Source organism: Triticum aestivum, chromosome 7D, assembly GCF_018294505.1.
Source record: "Triticum aestivum cultivar Chinese Spring chromosome 7D, IWGSC CS RefSeq v2.1, whole genome shotgun sequence".
NCBI lineage: Eukaryota > Viridiplantae > Streptophyta > Magnoliopsida > Poales > Poaceae > Triticum > Triticum aestivum.
In genome coordinates this window covers 507932690-507953358 of record NC_057814.1, presented here as the reverse complement: position 1 = coordinate 507953358, position 20669 = coordinate 507932690, and the positions used below count along the sequence as shown (strand labels likewise).

At 46.6% G+C, this 20669-nt stretch overlaps 1 protein-coding gene across 1 annotated transcript; it reads right to left on the bottom strand.

The window, feature by feature from the left end:
- Nucleotides 1-9941: 9941 nt before the first annotated feature.
- LOC123164793 (aspartic proteinase 36) lies at nucleotides 9942-19453 on the bottom strand. Its single transcript, XM_044582361.1, has 10 exons — nucleotides 19021-19453; nucleotides 18766-18895; nucleotides 18407-18654; nucleotides 18100-18324; nucleotides 17338-17500; nucleotides 17181-17251; nucleotides 16854-16944; nucleotides 10717-10789; nucleotides 10424-10495; nucleotides 9942-10283 (listed from the first exon to the last, which is right to left on the bottom strand). The coding sequence occupies exons 1-10, from the start codon at nucleotides 19269-19271 to the stop codon at nucleotides 10135-10137; spliced, it is 1473 nt and encodes a 490-aa protein (XP_044438296.1). The 5' UTR covers nucleotides 19272-19453; the 3' UTR covers nucleotides 9942-10134.
- Nucleotides 19454-20669: the final 1216 nt, after the last annotated feature.

The following is a 20669-nucleotide window of genomic DNA, read 5'->3' as shown; positions in this document are numbered from 1 at the left end:
GTGGATTATCGAAGATTGAATGCAGTTACCATCAAGAACAAATTTCCCCTCCCGGTTATCGACGAGCTACTGGATGAGTTGGCGGGTGCGACATTCTTCTCCAAGATCGATTTGCGTTCGGGTTATCATCAGATCCGCATGCGAAAGGGCGATGAAGCCAAGACGGCCTTCAAAACTCATCACTGGCACTTCGAGTTCCGCGTGATGCCGTTCGGAGTCACAAATGGACCTCCAACATTCCAATGCGTCATGAATGCGCTCCTCTCTGGACCGAACCGTAAGTATGTTATAAGTTTTCTGGATGACATTCTGGTGTTCAGTCATACCTTGCAGGAACATGTCGAGCATTTGCGCACGGTGTTGACTGTCTTGCGACAACATCAATTGTACGCAAAGGAATCCAAGTGCTCATTTGCCCAGCCTCGCATTGAATACCTTGGGCATGTGATTTCCAAGGAAGGTGTGGCAACGGATGCCAGCAAGACCAGCGCTATGTGTTCGTGGCCTACACCAACAAATGCCACGGAGCTACGGGGATTCCTCGGCCTCACTGGGTACTATCGCAAGTTCGTTCCAAGATATGGGATCATCGCCAAGCCGCTCACTCAGTTGCTCACTAAGAAAGGATTTCTCTGGTCTGAACAAGCCCAGGTCGCCTTTGACCTCCTCAAGCAAGCTATGGTCAATGCCCCAGTCTTGGCACTGCCGGATTTTTCACGCCCGTTTTCCATTGAAACAGATGCTTGCGACATCGGAGTGGGTGCGGTGTTAGTCCAAGATGGTCACCCGGTGGCGTATCTCAGCAAGGCATTGGGGGTCCGCAATCAGCGTCTATCCATCTACGAGAAAGAGTTTCTCGCTGTCATTATGGCCGTTGATAAATGGCGTGCCTATCTGCAGAGAGCCCCCTTTGTCATTGTCACTGATCACAAAAGTTTGTGCAGCCTGGGAGATCAGCAGTTGGAAACAGAGCTCCAGCGCAAGGCTATGTCAAAGGTGGTGGGGTTACAGTTCTCTTTCAAGTATCGCCGAGGCCAAGACAACGGCGCGGCAGATGCCTTGTCCCGCGTCGGCCACTTACTGTCTGTCGAAGCTCTGTCTGTCTGTTAGCCCCAATGGCTTCAAGAGGTTGCTAACTCTTATGAGACAGATACCGATGCTCAAGCCATGTTGCAGCGGTTGGCCCTTTGCAGTCCAGACGACCAAGGTTATGAGCTGCAGCATGGAGTGATTCGCCATCATGGCAAACTATGGATCGGAGCGAACACTGCCCTGCAGACCAAGCTGATAAGTGCGTTTCATGCGAGCGCGGTGGGAGGACACTCAGGAGTCACAGCCACCTATCAACGCCTCAAGAAACAATTCACTTGGCGCGGTCTCAAACCGGCTGTGGAAGATTTTGTGAGACAGTGTGCAGTCTGTCAACATGCGAAGTCTGAACATATCCGGACCCCAGGTCTGCTTCAGCCACTACCAATACCCACTCAGCCGTGGCACGATCTCACAATGGACTTCATCAACGGCCTGCCGGCATCTGACGGATACGAGGTGATCATGGTCGTCGTCGACCGGTTCACCAAGTATGCACACTTTGTGCCACTCCATCACCCGTACACTGCTACTACCGTCGCGCGCGCCTTCTAGGACAACATCATCAAGTTGCACGGAGTGCCCCATTCCATCGTCTCTGACAGGGATAGTGTTTTCACCAGTAAAATGTGGCGGACAATACTTGATGCTGCTGGCACAAAATTGAGTTACTCCACAGCCTACCATCCTCAGACCGATGGGCAAAGTGAGCGGGTGAACCAGTGCCTTGAAATGTATCTTCGTTGTGATGTCCACGAGACACCAAAGCAATGGCGCAAGTGGCTGTCAACCGCGGAGTTCTGGTACAACACAACTTACCACTCCTCACTCGATACTTCACCATTTCAAGCCTTATATGGACAGGAACCAAACAAATAAGTGGAGGATTCATTAAATTGTGAAACGTTGCCCTACCATAATGTGATTTATTTATATATATATACAAGGAACAAGTAGCCTTCGCCACCTATTCCTGAATTAAGGGAGATGACAATTTTAGCTTCAATATGAGATGCCAATGATGCATTCAAAAAGGAATGAGTGCCCTGGATTGGATCTACTTACGATTTGAGAAACTGGCTCCAGACTTCTTGACTTTCCATGGGTTTCTTAGAGAGCAGGTGGTTCTCGGTTCCCCACATTTGTCTACGCCCCATCATTTGCTTTTGTGCTTTCAGGGGAGCATCGATACGAGGAAGGTGATAGATCAGATACGATTTCCTTGCAAACATTGACCACTCGTATGGTAGCCTCACAACCATCTACAAGCAAATAAAAATAAGGAAACAACTTTGCTGACCATGATATATTTTTATCTAGGCGGAAGAGTCCTCTTAATATTTATCTAGTCTTATATAGGTTCAATACTTGACCGACTGCGTCACAGTGCTCAGGTAAAGTGGCAGGGAGACTGGAGAAGATGATCACACTTTGGAAGAGAGACAGTCGCGTACCTGCCCCGGGAGGGGGCTTTTGTTCGATACAATCACTGAACTCAACCGCTTAGACTGGAGATGGCAAACCTCCATGCTCACTGGTACTTTGACGTCACTATAGGTTGGGAGGTTTGCCTACTTTGGCCACCAACTTACCGGAAGACACAGGAACAGAGTTCGACTGGGCGACACACAACACAAGGCTGCGTGCCCAGCTCGCGCGCGCGCAGAATCGGTGCAAGCAGAAGGCAGACAAGCACCGCTCAGAGCGTTCCTTCCAAGTGGGAGAACAGGTTCTGCTCAAGCTTCAACCCTACGTTCAATCAACTGTCGCCAACCGCCCCTGTCCCAAGTTGGCATACAAGTTCTTTGGGCCATTCACAGTCGAGCAGCGCATCGGCACCATGGCGTACAAGCTGGCGCTTCCGGAGGACAGCCGCATCCATCCGGTCTTTCACGTCTCCCAGCTCAAGCCATTCACACCAGATTACTCTCCGGTTTTCTCCGAGCTACCACACACTCCAGACCTCACTGCTGCTCCGTTACAGCCCATGACCATCCTCGCCCGTCGCCTCGTCAAGAAAGGTAACTCCTCGGTGCTGCAGGTTCAAGTCCAATGGTCTTCACTTTCCCCAGACTCTGCAACCTGGGAAGACTACTCCATGCTGCGTCACCGATACCCGACGGCTCCTTGCTGGGATGAAGACGACGCTTCCGCTCAAGGAGGGGCGAATGTCACACCTGATGCGAATACATCAGTGGACTAGATATGGGATGAGAGTATATGGGCCAGAGCCCAGTGGGTGTAGTGGGCCGCTTGTGGCCTGCGTGTGTGTGTGGACTTGTACTTAAGTGGTGACTGCAAACAGAGCAGGCAGGAAATGAAATGCGATCTGAACTCTCTCATCCCCTTCCTTCCCCTGCTCACCTACCCTGCTTCCTCCCTCACCCCGATCCCCCTTCCTGTGCGATCGATCCCCTCCCTAGGGTTCATCGGTCGTCTCAAAATGATGGCAGAAAATATGGCTATTAACCAACAGAACATCGAGATAAATTCACCCGCGGTCACTGTATTTGATCACAAAGTTCACTTTGGTCACTGGATTACGGGATACCCAAAGTACGGTGCTTATCATTACATTTGTTAACAGCGCAGGTCACCGCGTATGCTGCGTCGCCGTATTTGTCCCACGTGGCGTACTGTTTGACTGTTTGACCTGCCACGCAAGCGAGGCGGGGGTTCTTTTGCACTGGCGAGTTGATTTGGGGGGCTATTTTGCAAATTTCGCGTTGTATTAAAAACCCCTCCCCCATCGTCCTCCAAATCCCTAGCCATTTTCCTCTTTCGTCGTCGGCCACCAAATCCCTAGCCGGCGTCGTCCTGCCGTCGCCCACTCCCCGCCCAGCACCGCTCACCGCCGGCGTCGCCGCTTCTGCAACGAGTTGTTCTTCCCCTGAAGCATGTCTGCATCGAGCTCCTGCCGCTCTTCTCGCCGCGGCGGCGGTCCATTCATCCCCCTCATCTACTGCCCGTGGGGGTGTGGTTCCATGGTGAAGAAGCATGTTTCCGGCACTAAGTATCACCCTGGATGGGTGTACTACCGCTGCCCCGGCCATGGTGTAAGTTCTCTGACATTTGGTCTTGGAAAGCATTGATTGTGCCACATTTGGTCTCTGTTTTTGCCACATTTGGTCTCTGATTTTGCATTCATTTTGACAGAATGGATGCAATTTCTGGCATTGGGAGAGGGAGTATGTTGCTTACTTGGCGGAGAAGATGTTTCTCACTGGAGATAATGATGTGGATGCAATTGGGTGGTCTGAAGACAGGAGAGAAGAGCTGGAGCGGCGCAATGAAGAGAGAAGAGCTAGAGGGATGATGGCAGTAGGATTCAGGGGTTCATGCTATGAGGAGAGGAGTGAATCTTTGTTGCAGGTTGGCAGGCAGATTGTTCTTCTGTTGAAGATAGCTGTGGCAGTAGGTGTGCTTGTGTGTGTGCTGTGTGTGATGCTGCTGATGAAGTGATGCAAGTGTTGTGTGTGATGCTGCTGAGGAGAGGAGGAGTGAACTATGTGTGTGATGATGTTGAAGATAGCTTTGGCAGTAGGTGTGCTTGTGTGTGTGCTGTGTGTGACCTGTTGAATTGTTGGTAGTATGAAGATGCTAGTAAGCTAGTAATGTAATGGAAGTATGTTGTTGATCAATCTATGTTGCATATTATGTCTTCCTGTTGGCCAATATATATGATCACAGTTGGGTTGTTTGCATTACTATATTGTGATCTGACATAATGACAAGTGGTAAGTGACAAATCAGAAAATGTTGGCAAAATGATAAGCATGTCAAAGATGATCATCACAAGATATGTAACAAAGATGATCACCAGGTTCAAGAAATATATATGACAAGCAACATATATACCAAGCACAACAAAGCACCAGGTTAAATAAGATAGTAAAGATCCACCAAAAGCACATGTCTAACAAGCTTAACAGTAAGGTTAAGTTCAGCAGAAGAACTTGACACAGACCAAATTTAAGTTTAACATGACAAGAAACACCAAAATGCTGGATTAGTTCACCAGAAGAACATGATACAGACCAAATTTTCTACTTCCTAGGCTCTCTCAGTTCATCAAACATGCTGACCTTCCTGGTTTTCTTGCTTGTAGAGCCACCTCCCATGTCATGTGCACTTGTAGAGGCCCTCTTCAGCCTGGACCTGTTGTGCTGATCTTCCTTTCTTTTGGCAGCAAGCTCAGAAGCTTTTCTCTTCCTTGCCTCCTCTCTAGCAGCTGCCAGCTCTGCTGTTTTCTTCTCTCTTTGTTGTAGGACAATTGCTCTATTTGCTTCAGCTATTTCCTTCTTCTTTGCAACATTAGCAGCTCTTTTCTGTTGTGTTTCATGCTTCTTTGCTTCTCTTTCTATTGCTTTCTTCTTTGCAGCCAGGTCTCTCTTCTCTTGTGCCTCAGCAGCTCTCTTCTCTACTGCAGCATTTAGTGCCTCCAGTGCAGCATCTCTCTTCTCTGCCATTTCTCTGTCTTTCTCCATCTTCATCTGCCTGAGCTTCATGGCTTGACTACCATCCCTGCTAGCAGTTGTAGTAACATGTGGCATGCTACTGCTCTGAGCTCTTGCTGAGCTAATGAAGCTTGATTCAGGCATGAGTTGCTGAGAAAGTCTAGGTCTCCTAGATGATTGTTGCTCCCTTCTCATCTGTTGTACCATTGTGTCACCAAACACTTCCTGAAAAGATGAAAGTAACATCATTAGAACACTTCACAAGTCATAAATTGTTGTCAATGTGAATATGTAAAGCTTGACAATGATTAAGGAAGACAAACCTGAGTTATTACTGGTTCCTCTTCACTTTCTTCACTGCCTGAATCAACTTCAACTTGATGCACATTCTGTTGTTCATCATCTGATGAGTCAACAGGAATAGGAGGAATAGGTTGTGGTTGTGGCACATGCCTCACAGGTGGCAAACCAGCTTTCCTCTTGTTGCAACCTGCTCTGTTGTGACCCTCCTCTTGGCAATGAGAGCAAGTGATGAACACACCATGCCTTGTGAGCTTTTTGCCTCCTCTCTTGTCCTTGGCTTCATGTGGTTGTTTCCTTCTATTCTTCTGATGCCTTCCCTTTTTGTCATTCTTCTTGGGTGGGGGTTTGATCACTGGACCATGCATCTTTTCCCACTCTCTCTCATCTCTGTCTGGCATGATGATAGGCTGGTAGGCTTTCAGAAATGAGGCAATGTTGTAGCATTTGTCAACTAGGTCCTCAGGCTCAATTCTCTCATCTTTGCAGCAAACAACAGAATGATGGCATGGTATGCCATTGAGGTCCCACCTTTTGCAAGTACAACTTAAAGCTTTTATGTCCACTATGTAAGATCTCCCTTTGTTATCAACCTACACAGATGACATAGGGCACTTAATCAATGCAAGAAAACATGATGAATATGCAAAATGCTAAGTCAGGCTAGATTACCTGGAATATTCCATCCCCTGCATTTGATGCATGACATGTAGCTAACAAATCATCATTCTTCTCAAGTCTTTTCTTAATTTTGGGGCAAACAGTGCCATCCCATGTTTCTGCTTCCTCTCTCTTGTTGTAGAACCTTGTCATCAACTGCTTTTTTATTGTCATGATCAATGACAATATGGGGAGCTCTCTGGCCTCAAGAATGTACCTAAAGCCAACAGTTGGTTCATGTCAGAAGATTATTGTGATGGAGAACTACCTGTTGAATGCTTCATGTGATGAAAAACACAAACAATGATGCAACTTACTTGTTAAACACTTCACAAGCATTATTGAGAAGAATATCACACTTGGGGAACTCTTGTTGATATGCCCTAACCCAAGTGTTGGGGTCTATCCCTGACAGCCATTTCCATGCTTCAAAGTTTATCACTCTAAGCTCTTCCATGTTCTGTTCAAAATCAGAAGGAGTTGTGCTCCTAGCACATTTCCACAGCTGGTTCTTGAGCACTTCACCCCTAAACTGCTGTTGGTAGTTTTGCCACAAGTGCCTGACACAGAACCTGTGCTCTGCATGTGGAAAGTAATCTCTGACAGCTTTGATCAAACCCTAAAAGAAATGTGAAAGACAATGTCAGCATCATGACAAAACAATTGTGGAAGCAGAAACTTTGAAGCATGGAAATGAAAGACAAAGTTATGAAAGTACCTTCTGCTTGTCAGACATAATAGTCCACAGATCAGTTTCAGTAATGGCTAGGTCTTGTTTCAGAGAGGATAAGAACCACCTCCAGGTGTCAGTGTTCTCAATGTCAACAATAGCACAAGCAATTGGATAGATGCAATCATTTGGATCTAGGCCAACTGCAGTGAGAAGAACACCTCCATATCTGGTCTTCAAATGGCATCCATCTAGGCAGATTACTGGCCTACAAGCCTGCATAAACCCTCTCTTGCATGGCTCCAAAGAGAAATAGCAGTGTAGGAAAGTACCATCTGTATCTGCTGCTAAATAAAATCTGCTCCCTGGATTTGACCTTCTCCATTCATTTGCATAGTCCCAAAGCTTATTGTACTGTTTCTCCTCATCTCCATGGACAATATTAAGAGCCAACCTTTTTGCTCTCCTAAGCTTACTCCTTGTAGGCTTCATATTCCATTGTTCCTGCACCACCCTAGAGAAGTTCTTCATGCTCATGTTTTCATCTGCCCTAAATGAGTCCAAATACTTCTCTGCCATGTATGGAGCTGTGAAGCTTTTCACTTGCCATTTCTTGTTGCATGTGTGTTTGTCCACAAGCTTCTTAACCATGAATGCCTTTGTCCTATTGTCATTGGATTCCCATAGATACCAAGGGCACCCCTCCTCACATTTTGCACAAACCCTCATCTTGTCATTAGTTGGCATCTTCAGGTTGACCCTGTTCCTGCATGAGTATTCTTTGATAGCCTTCCTAAGCAGCTGCACATTCTGAAAAACTTGCCCAACATGAAATTTAGGGCTTATTAAATCTTCATCCCTAAATGTCTTGAAGTTCATCTCAATTATTCCTTCATCATCAGAATCTGGCCTTCTTAACTCATCATCTTCTGACACATCTAATTTTTCCTCATTCCTATTCTCCTCTACAGCATCAAAGCAATTGTTCACATACAAGTCATCATCTCCCTCTGATATGGCATAGTCACTATCTGCAATTTCAGGCACATAATCAATGTCACTACCCTCTTCTTCTGAATCTGTTGATCCTCCACTTGCATCATTGTCATGAACATCATCTGCATCCATATTGATAACTGACTTGCCTTTCTCCTTTAGTACTTCAGTTGCTGTCCTGAAACCTTCCCCTGATTCAGGTCTGACCACATTCAATGGCTTCATTGGGCTGATGACTTTTGGGAGATCTTGAATTGGGAACCTAACTACATCATCAAGATCCCTGATAGAATCATCATGTTCCAAAAAAATATCCATGAAATGATGCCCAAATGTCACAAAAGCTCTCATGTTATCTGTGGCATCCTCTCCATTGATCACTCTAAGCCCATTTGTGTTGACTTGAAGACCTGGCATGCAGTAGTACACTGTCATCCTTCCTTCCTTCTCATACCCTATCTGCTCTATGAGATCATCCACATCTGGGGGAGACCATGTGTTCTTGTCTATGTTATCAAACTAGATGCTCTGCCCTCCATAGTACTTTTTGCTTCTGCCTTGGCCCATGAAAAAACCTACATGCCATATTTGAACAGAAAACATAGGATCATCATCACCTGCAATCAATAAGTGAAGTTGTTCAGAATAACATTTTCAATCAAAATGTAACTGATTGTGACCGCAAGTTTCTGTCCTAAAAAATGAACACTGATTGTGACCACAAGTTTCTGAATTTAAACATGCATCTCTCCATAATGTCAAACTTATCTGAATGTACCTGAATGTGCCTCAATTTGAACTACTTCAACAAATTATATCAGAATTTAAACAACTTGACATATGCACCAATCAATTCATAATAGAAAAAGACAATGTTATAAAAGATTGCATAAATCATTGCCTGCATTGGAAGCAACTCCAACAAAAAGAGCCTGCTTTCATTACAAACTCCCCCAAATTAGTACTAACCCTACTCAATTCACTACAAACCCTAGCTCTCGTCAACATATCGCATAGTATCTACACACTCCTCCTAAATCAGTCCAGATCGTAGTCAATGCCACCCACACCGAGCGAAAACCGAACCTAAATCCCCAAAAAATCCACCTACCAAAACCCTATCAAAACCCTAGCACTAACACCTTTCCCCATAAAATTTGACCTTCAAATCCATGGAACGGTTGTGGACGATCGGATATGAACGGAAACACGTGAATAAAAGCTGGTGCGGGAGAGGGTCGCGGGTTCTTACCGTAATGCGGCGGCGGTCCGTGCTCCGGGCTACGAACAGGGGCCATCGCCAGAGCAGACGCGCGACGCGGCCTTCCGATCTCCTGCGACCAGACGACGGCACGACCTCTTGAAGCCTCACTCCCGACGACACGAGCAGTCGCCGGTCACCTCCGCTGCCGATCACCGCCTCCCGACGAGAGGAAAACCAAGCGTCTCCCTGCCTCGACCGCAACTAACAAAGAAACAGAGCAGGGGAGGAGCTTTATGCAAAACAGAGGCAGCCAGGACGCGAAATTTGCAAAATAGCCCCCCAAATCAACTCGCCAGTGCAAAAGAATCCCCGCCTCGCTTGCGTGGCAGGTCAAACAGTACGCCACGTGGTACGCGATGACCTGCGCTGTTAACAAATGTAATGATAAGCACCGTACTTTGGGTATTCCGTAATCCAGTGACCGAAGTGAACTTTGTGATCAAATGCAGTGACCGCGGGTGAATTTATCTCCAGAACGTCATATGCAGTTGACGCCATCAGCAAATAATTCTTGGGCAAACATTTTCCATATATATTCTTGACATGATGACAATCAGTGTATTTCCTTCCTTTCCCCTCATTTTCCTAATACAACATAGGTGTATATACCCCTATCCTTTCCTTTCTCTGTAAGAACTAACAACAACAGACAACAAAATGGCTACAAGCATACAGAGTTGTGAGAATCTGCGGTTATGTTAGAACATTGTATAGCTGCACAGCGCCGTTACTAGCAATACAAACAAGGGCTTGTGCCACTGAAATCTCCATCCAGATGAGATATCATGTGCATTCACAGTGTATATCGATCCAGTCTTGTCATCCTTGATTTTAATGCTGGAGGAGCCTGAAACCAAAATGAGCAGGTTCGACATGAACTTTTGTGGAATATTCTTTCTACAAACATTCTCGTAGTGCGAGATGGTCTCTGGTTGAGTGCATAAAGGAACACCGTCGTATTTTTACAGAAAAGCGCAAGAAACTTACAGTTGTAATCGGTCCATCCAATAACTTGATTTTCCAAATCATAAAGAACCAGTCTGTTTGAAAATGCTAGATCTGAAAATAAGTTGTTAAACATTAGATGCAGCGTCTGGACAAAACTACTACTCCCTCCGTCCCATAATGTAAGACGTTTTTTGACACTAGTGTAGTGTCAAAAAACGTCTTACATTATGGGACGGAGGGAGTAGTTTAATACTCCCTCCGTTCCAAAATAAGTGTCGTGGTTTTACGACACTTATTTTGGAACGGAGGGAGTAGTTGAAATCAACATGTACCTCCCAAAAGCACCATATCTTTTCCATCCTTGGTTTGCAATCCACCAGTCTGGAACCCCATGCAGTACAGCTCCTGCATAGCAGGAAATCTATTCAGTACTACAAAATATGTAATATCGCAATATTTTTCTTAACTGAGTATGATTATATAATGATAACTTAATTAAAGTGGCATTGAAAATACAAATCGCCCCAATACATAAAAGACTTGCGGACCAGTGCACTAAAAGAGGAAAGAGAGGTCTACAGTGGCTCTCAAGAGGCCACGCACACAGGTACAATGCGACCCAACTACTCTCCGGGATCATACCGCGCAACCCTAATGCACCAGCTCAGCACCAGGCACAAGCTTCTTCTGGATATTCAAGCAGGCAGCCATGCTGCGTAGCTCCGTTGAAGGTGCAGTCATTTCAATGCTTCCATAGGAGCCAAGCAGACAGCAATGATAATACAGCTAAAATCATCTTACATGAAACAATCACAAGTAGCAACTTTATATATAGGAAAAGGGTTGATGAGTTGCGCAACTATTTGTTTAGAATTATGACAAACCGAATTAAACTCCAAAAATTTCCCGACCTATTTAACTATAATAAGCATGGCCATAAGAGCCATCACTGTCCTTCAGGAAAAAAAAAGATCAAATAAAAGCAGAAATCAAAAAGGATGCCTTCTGGAAATAACTCCGGGATAATACTGCAACTAGGGTTCATGTCATCCCAGAATCTGAGTCGTGCTGCAAACAGAGGGACTGAAATATAGATACTAAAACAATGTCTTAGTGAACTCCTAAATTCAATATCGATTAGGGTGAGACCAGCACAAGCAGCTGTTGCGAGTTGGGATCATTCCCGTTCCATTACCTCAAAATTCCTATTCACTAGGGTAAGCTCCTGAGCGAGGAGTGGAAGGGACAGAAGACTGGTTTGAGAAAAAAATCAGTAGTTCAAAGGGCAAGCTGTTGTCTTATGGAGGACAACTCCTGATCAATGCGGTGCCGACCAATCTACCGATGTGTATGTTGTCCTTTTAAAGATACCTAAGGGGGTATGCAAACGAATGAAATTTATTACAGAGCCAAGTTTTTCTAGCAAAGTGAAGAGCATAAATGGAAATATTGGTTAACTAAGTGGAGCACCATTTGTAGACTGGAAGTTCAAGGCGGCCTTGGAATGGAGGATCCAGGGATAAATAAACAAATAAATGTTTGCTCAACAAAGAGTTGTTCAATCTGCTAAGTAAAAATGGGGTATGACAACAATTACTAGGAAATAAATATCTCCACTCCAAATAGGTAGGTGTTTAGTCATCTCGTCCTATTTTAGCCGGTTGTGGCAACTTTTATCTTTTTTGGTTACCTTTTCTTTTGCTCCGAATGAGCTTGTACTAGACTGCGGACCTTGGTGATACTTTGCTTAATAAAAGGGCTGCATGCATCATCCTGATGCAGAGGCCGGGGGCAATCCTCCTTTTCAAAAAAAAAAAACTGTCACACAAGTGACATTGAATCGAAAGGACTCCCCGTTCTGGATGGGCCTTTTAAGAGTCAAAAGACAATTTCTGTTGTCTGGTACGGCTGAAAAGTATATTTGGAGGCATACCGGGCCACAGGGTTAGTCTGTCCAGAGGATGCCCTCAGCAGTCAAGGTGCTCCTTCCTTCAACGGCGCCCAGTGTCGTCTGGCCACCCACGTGGTGGTCCGAGGGTTGGTGTAGATGGCCGAATTCGAGTCTTCAAACTTCTCTCAATTCTTGAGAGTTTCCACCTAAACATGAGCAAGTTTACCAAAAGCATCCAAAAGGTGATGCTAGCGGGCGGGGCAGCGTAAAGGGACCACCGAAGTGTCCACTCGGGCGGCAAGCGGTGGTCTCGCTAGCCGGTTAGCGGGCGGGACTCGAAGGGGCAATGGCCCTTGTAGGTGCGAGCAACACCCGACGCTTTTAGGAAACCGTCGTCTGGATCCTTAATCTAGCTTTCAACCCCATGGACGGGTCTTGGTCCTCAATATCGTCCGAGAGTCCTCATTAATGACATCGTTCAAGGTAGAAGCCCACTGCTCGCGACAATTCTCCCGCTCCCGTCCAAGGCACCGGGCCGCGGTATCCCTAATGCACTTGCCTTGCCCTTGACCGGGTTGCGCCTAGCTAGCCGAGGCAAACCGTCGCCTACATCCTTGATCTAGCTTCATGGACGGGTCTTTGTCCTCAATGTCATCCGAGGGTACTCGTTGGTGACATCGTTCGGGGTAGAAGCCCACTGCTTGCGACAATTGCTCCACCCACTTCCAGGCCACGGGGCCACGGTATCCCTATTGCAACGTTGTACCCTTGCGGGATCTAGACGGGGGGACCATAGACAACACTAGTCCTTCATACGCACTTTGTTCTTGTGCGCACCCGGGATCAACTTCCCAGACGGTCACCCATATCCTCAAATTGCTCCAAGCCAAACACGCTAACTTTGAGGTTCCTTGCTTATGGGCTCTCAGAAAATAAGGAATTCCTTGTTGATATGAGTACTCTATTATTCCTATTAAGCCACGACGTCACATACACCCCCACTCAAAGGAACCGACGTCCTCGTTGGCCCAACAGGAACGTTCCCTCTTACTTAGCACTCATCTATGCACGCCAGTGCCAGCATCCACATGTGCCCATGTCGTGTGCCACGACAGGCAACACGCGCCATGTATATGTCTGCGCCACTGACCCACACATGCTCGTGTAACTGCGAGGGCCGGCTTTGATACCATTTGTAATGCCCCGGCCACAACCACCGATTTCCAACTGTTACGCCTCACAAGATCTAGATTGGCCCCATAAACCCAACACTAGTCTTTCCTGTGCACTTTATCCTCACTCGTGCGCACCCGGGATCAACCTCTCAGTCGGTCACCCATCCTCAAGTTGCTCCAAGCCAAGCGTGCTTAACTTTGAGGTTCCTTGCAAATGGCCTCCCACAAAAGAAGGAATTACTTGTTCACATGAGTAGTCTATCATTCTTATTAAGCCAGGATGTCACACACGTTGCCTTGCCCTCAACCAGGCTACGCCTAGCTAGCCAAGGCTTTACCTCGTTCCAGCCTAGGTCGCTGAGTCCCGTGCCTCTCCCACTCCTTTCTTGTTCCATGTGCCAAGTGTGAGAGAGAGAGAGAGTGCTAAGTGCCTCCCCCCAAGTGAGGGGAGGCCCTACATTTACAAGGGTAGGAATTTTACAAGGGGATCTCCTGGGATTTTAACATACAATGCCTTGCCTCTTCTCTAATCTTAAAGGTGGGATGGTGGAAGGGGTATCCTTGTGATATTGTTGTAGGGTTCTAGTGATTCCTATGTCTATTTACCATCTGCTCTCATCTCTTCATGCATGAGAGGAAGAGAGGGTGTGTGTGATATGATATCACAAGAATGCCCTTCTAGGATCTCCATCTCTTCCTTTTCCGAGGTATCCTTGATATGCGAGAACCTTCTACTATCCAACTTCGAGAATACTGATGTAGCGTGCACACGATGTGCTTTGCATCCATATGTTTGGTCTGACTTCTGGCTTTTGAGCTCACGAGTTAGGGCTCTCACATTCTAGTTGTTGTTTGGAAGTCTTCTAATCCTCGACAATATTTTACGTCAACTCCCAATGACTCACCTTGCTCTTGGCTCCGTTTTGGTGGCTAGGCCGTAGCACTCCGGATTTACGGGCTTGTCGTGAACCAACAACATGCATGATGGGCCCACGAGGATGGGTGCCAAAACTCCCATCTCCGGCTTAGCCTAGGTAGTAATGATGGGCAGGAGGCACGTGTGGGTATTCTCACATATCTAGATCACTATGAGTGATGTTTGCATCGATAGGATGTGGACTCCTTATACAATATAGCCCGTCGAAAACCAGGTGGTTGAGCAATGCCCATCCAAGTTGCTGCATCAATCCCAGAGAGGGGCAACACACTAACCCGAATGGATGTAAATATAGAGTTTGCGTGACTAATCTTGGTTGGCTTTGAGGCCATCGATGGGGTGATGATCGTGGTTTGGGCTAGGGCCATCGGTGTTTCCTCCCTTTTCCAGCTAGGATGGCAAGATGGAGTCATTGATGGCGATCCTCTTGCTATAACGTTATTGAGTCACGCTTGTGACTTCGTCATTTCATTCGGAAATTTTGTGCGTCTAGTCATCCACAGTGTTGCGCGGCTTGAGGCAGTTTGAGTGCCATGGTCCTTCCATGGAGAGCTGCTGCTGCCCGACGTTGCAATTCTTCTTTGAAGGACCAACATGGCCTGATGTGGTCTAGGGGCATTGATCCTTTCTTGCATGGTCTCATGTGGCTTGACGTGATGTTAGTGCCCTCAGGGCTCTTAACCCTGGAGGCGATTTTGAAATTATGCCCCCGGTGACCGTGAGTCTCTTCTATATCTTTGACATTATGGTTATGGGCCATGGTTGTGGGTTGTGCTCTTGAACTTTTTGCCAAGGGCAATATGTCACCTGCATACCTTCAATGATGCCTTGAAGGAACCTTGCGCCGGGAACGACATGTCTCTTGCATATCTTCAACGTCATCCAATGGTATGGTTCCCGACCATGGTGGCGCCTTGAAGGAACTCTGCCGCCATGAGCAACGTCTCTTGCATACTTCAACGTCGTGATTCCCCATCATGGTGGTGGTCTTGAAGGAACCTTGCCACCGAGGGTAGCGTGTCTCCTGCATATTTTCAACGTCATGGTTCTCAACCATGGTGTCTTGAAGGACCTTGCCACCACAAGTGAATCTTCTCACTCTTCCTCCGAGTTGTCGTGGTTCGCGTTCCTGGTTTCAATCTTCTCACTCTACCAGCTGTCTCATCATTTGGTAATTCTGGCTTCACAACCCCAACTATGGTCCTATCTCTACATAGCACTTTGAGCTCCTTCGGTATCCTAGTCTAGGGTCATGAAGCTTGGCGAGACATGGTGAAAATATCTAGAGACTTGGTGAAGGCAACCTTCGAGCCAGAATTTCATGGCTCTCATGTACAGACAATCGAGCGAATTTCAAGGCATCGAACCCGTAGCCGTGTTATTATGGGACTGGCAAACCAGAGTTAAGCTATCAAAGCTGACAAAAGTCCAAATCAAACAATTATGGAAACAAAGAGGGCTGACGTGTGTTGAAGAACAGCTGGCAGTATTTGACTTGCTACGAGCCAGCTGTTAAATTGTTTAGCTCGTGTGCTAAGCAAAGACTAGCCAAAAAGGAAATGGCATGGGATAGCTTGTTTGTTCTGTTTTTACTCAAGAAAGATGTAATTATGAAATGTGAATTCTGGAAGCAAGTTACGATTACAGTCAGCTAGCAGTGGCACTGTCTAGTACTCCCTCATTCGAAAAATAAGTGTCGCTTAGTAACTTCATGGAGCCATGAAGAGAAGTTGAAAACTTTATTCCTCAAAAAAGAAGGTCAGCCTTGTGCCATTTCATTTTAGGAGAACAAATCCCACATAAAAAAGGGCAGCCCAGTGCACGTAGCTCCTGCTTGCGCAGGGTCCGGGAAAGGGTCAGGAGAACAAATCCCACAGTTAAAACTAATTGAAAATACTTCTGAAATGAAGACAGTTCAACAGGCAAGCATGGCACAATATTATGAGTTCGTGACACTGAAGATAGATAAAGTACAGGGTCAAATGAAACTACATAAATGTAACTCACTATGGGTCTATGATATACACCATATATGACATGAGGGAATATAATGAGTCACAAGCACACTCCAAGCGCATCACTAACACCCGAGGTATGGAATAGGAATATATATATTGATTACTCAGAATATAGAAACACTCATACATTTTATAGTCAGAAAGCAAGGAAATCATGAATGAAGTAAGAGGAGCAAAACATAAATTTTTATGTCACCTTAAGAATACCAGCAAACGCAGAGGCATTAAATTTCGTGTGTGTCTGTGTTTTTGGAGCCAGTTGAAAAGTTTGTTGATGCAGTTCAACAAATTGTTAAGTAGACTTTCTTTAAAACACAAGACTAAACAAATCGTGGAGAACATAAGTAAGCATGACAACAATTGAGTTGTGCGCTCAAATTGTAGATGTAATGCTGCTAGTTATATATTTTCCTAGAAAGTAGAAACAGTCCAGAGCAACGGTTTATACCCCATTTTGAAAAAGATAGTCATGTGGATGAATATTCAGTGGAAGGCCGCCCTCAAAGTGAAAGGTGATTATAGGAAATCCATCGTCTACACTGCAAAAAATTGAGCAGAAGTATCAGAAACATAGGAAGATAAAAACATCAGAATAACAATCTTTATTTGAATCAAGATATCCATTTGCCCTAGTCTCTTGTTTAGTAGAAAAAATAGACAAAATGAGGAGATAACCCCTTCGTGTTGTGCATAAGGCCACTATCGATATCTACCATCTAGTGTGAACTTATGGAGAGTGAGTGTATAAGCGGCCACAATCGAGAAGTGAGCATACCTTCCAGAATATCTGAAACATTGGAAATCTTGATCATTTTTTAAGGGCATATCTCCATACTGAGCAAATACCTATAAACGAACAAGTGAAGAAGATATGATGATTAGGACAACAAGCCCTCCGCTGAAAGGATTGGTTCACATCAAAGCTTCCATACCTTAGACATTATAGCATTATAAACCACCCCTGGTAGATACGCCAATGTTGTTCCACTGTCAATAATGGTACCTTTACTTTCCTCTATACCAAAAATATTTGTTGGAAGCTGTAGCTTAACACCACCAACATCAATTGCTTCCAAGTTGACATTGTAATGCGGCCTACAAAGTAAGTACTCAATAGGGTGTCAAATACAAAAAAATCAGTGACTTACATGGCAAAAGTATGCTTAGATGTACAACCAATGTAAATTTCCTAAAATTATATCATGATAAAAAAAAATTGTCCTTGACTAGTCTCCTAAATTATGTCTAAAGATGGGTGGTTTGTCCTAGACTCTTACTACTAAACTATGCCTGTGGCTGAACTGTGATAGATATAACAAAATAGCTGCAGAAATAATTATTTGACATACAGTTAGTAGTAGGACCCAATTATCAATACATTTTTATATAACTTGAGGCACATGAACAGGTCGAAGTGTCAGACATGGAGAGTCAACAAAATATCTGATGTGGCATGTTAGAAACTAGATCTCTTGGTTAAGTCACATTTGGTTTTCCTGGTGTGGCATCTTAGAAACCAGATAACATCCAACACCACTAAAGTCACACCTCATGTACACCATGGATTCCAAAGTCTGTCTCCATAGCTCTATAATTTCATATCATCTACTAGCACCACATCATCAGCACAAAACACACACCAAGGAATCATGAAGCAACATCTGAAGTAAACATGGAACAGTAAGATGACATACATGCCAGGCACCAGCGGCGTTGTGCTCACTTTCGGCTGCACGACATCCCCAATAGCAAAAATTCCTCCACCATTTATGGTGTCCAAGCAATGTGCGAAGACCTTCCTCACTTTTCCTGCAGCCGCTAACTGCGACAGCATGGATGAATTTGACTGACCAAATCCAAGAATCCCGTCGAGGGCCTGGCTTGACGACCCCAAATCTCCACCAATCTTAGCACCACACCTACAAAATGAAGGCAAAATTACTACCAGCTTCCAGCTCACTGCCGAAGGTATTAAATTAAAGCCTTTCCTAGAGAGCGTACCCAAACGTGATGCTTGTATTGGCCAAGGAGGTTTGGCTATTGCCGGACACCTGGTTGTACTGCAAGAAGTCCGTGACAAAGAACCCAGTGGTGGAGCTTCCGTCACCGTATGAGATGCTGTACTGGCACGGCGCGGCGGGGACGCAGGACGGGAGCACGCCGCCGTGAGTCGCCACGCAGAACTCCTGGCCGCACGTGACCCCGGTGCCGCTCGACGATCCACTCGGGTCGTACAGCGTCAGCTCTATCTACAACCCCACCAAATCGAACGCTAACGCCTGAGCAAGCATCGAATCCGCAGAGCAGAGCAGAGCAGAGCAATTGCAGGGGAAACGGAAGAGATGTGAGCAGTGGAGTACCCCGAGGCCGCTCTTGCGGGGGCAGGTGTCGCAGGAGACGCAGTTGACCCAGAGTATGTCGCTGCCGGTGTCCACCTGCACGTAGTAGCTCTTGGCCGGCGTGCCGATCCCAATCTGCGTGAAGTAGAGCCTGCACCTCCCGGTCAAGTCAGACGCGCCCGCCGGAGAGCGAGAGGGGAAAACGCACGCTATGCGCTACAGTAGGAGTAGAAAGGAGCGGCGCTTGCGCGGGCGCGCGAATCGACTGATTATTACCCGGTCTCGGTGGGCAGGCCGTTGCCGCCGAGGGGCAGGTCGACGGCGGCGGCTAGGGAGCGGCCGTGGCGGCGGGCGTCGTGCTCCCGGAGGCCCGCCAGGTGCTTGTCCCCGCCGGCGTGGCGCGGGAACTTGCGGCGCACCTCGAAGACGCCCGTGGCGGCCGCGCGGCCGGGGGCGAGCGCCGCCGACAGCGCGAGGAGGAGGAGGAGGGCGAGAGTAGCGCGAGAAGCGCCACGGGGCGGCCCCATCCGTCGGGCTTCGCTAGCTTGCTTAGCTGATCCGCCGGTAGCGACAGCGGCAGCGAGGAGGGGGGAAGACTGGCGACAGAAGTTTCCGCGTTAAGGCAGCGGGAAAGGGGGAAGCCGACGGAAAGAAGGCGAGGCCGCGGTGGAGGAAACGAGGCGACGACCGATGGAGGCGTCGAAACCGGACATGGCGTGCACGTATTTAAAAATCGGCAAATCTCCTACGGGCCACAGGCCGGAGTCGGCGCGCTGCGGTGGCTCGCGCCGCGCCGCGCCTACGTCCGTGGGCCCCGCTGGTCCGACGTGTGTGCGGGCGGCGGTGGGTGCGGATTGACCTGTAGTTTGTTTGTGTTTTTGGCACGGTCGATTGACCTGTTTGGTTGGGTACACGTTCGTTCGTTCCCTTTCTCTCTGTTTCTGGGTGGGTTTGGCCGACCTGGGTTCGCTGCTCCGGTGCCGCCGGTGGTCGGCGCCCGTGGCTGCGCCGGTACTAACTCCTTTACGTCTGTCAGCCAAGGGCCGACGTTGGCTTTTCCTTTTCTAGCGATTTTGGGGCCCTTCCGGGTGCTTTTACGTGCGGGCCGATGCCAGATCTGGTGTGGCAAGACTGATGGATCGGGGAAGCTTGCTTTTAATTATCTCCAATAATTTATTGATAATTATCCAAAAACCGTAATTTGTTGGTAAGCTTGTTGGTAATATATACACTCAATGTCCAAAAGGTGATCATGGAGACACGCTCGCAGGTGACGGCAAGGAAAATAGTGTCCGATCAAAATGATCTTTCAGCTAATGGGCTACTAGTTGAAGGGATCAAAGTGTTGCTTGGGTCTTTTGATGAATTTCAGGTTGCTTGGGTGCGACGGTCAGCGGATAAGGTCGCACATATCATAGCTAGGAATGGTTGTTGTAACTCTTTGTGTAAACTTTGCTCCATGTTCCTCATGAGTGTATTGGCTCGGAGGTAACAGGTCGGGGGTTGCGAACTCTGGATAAATTGGCAACGTTTTCCTAAGAAAAAAATAATCATGCACATTAATATTAGACAATATATCAGTTGTGTTGCATGCTACATTACTAATATTCTATTTGACAAGATCTTAATTGCACGTTTATATTCGGTAAGATATAGTTAATTGCTAGCGTTCGCATGGATATTATGCATGCTATTAATTAGTAGAGGATGGTGTGAGGCAGGTCATGGATAACACTTTGTTTGGACGTGGGTATTAGAGAGCTCCGTATTGAATTGAATTGGACTGGATTTCCAATTCAACGAAGAAATTGAAATGGCATGAATAAGAATTCACATGTTTGGTTATTCACTAAATTGCAATTGAAATGCCTATGAGGTTTCAATACCAAATCGTGTTTGGATGTCAAACTTTGAAATTGCATAGC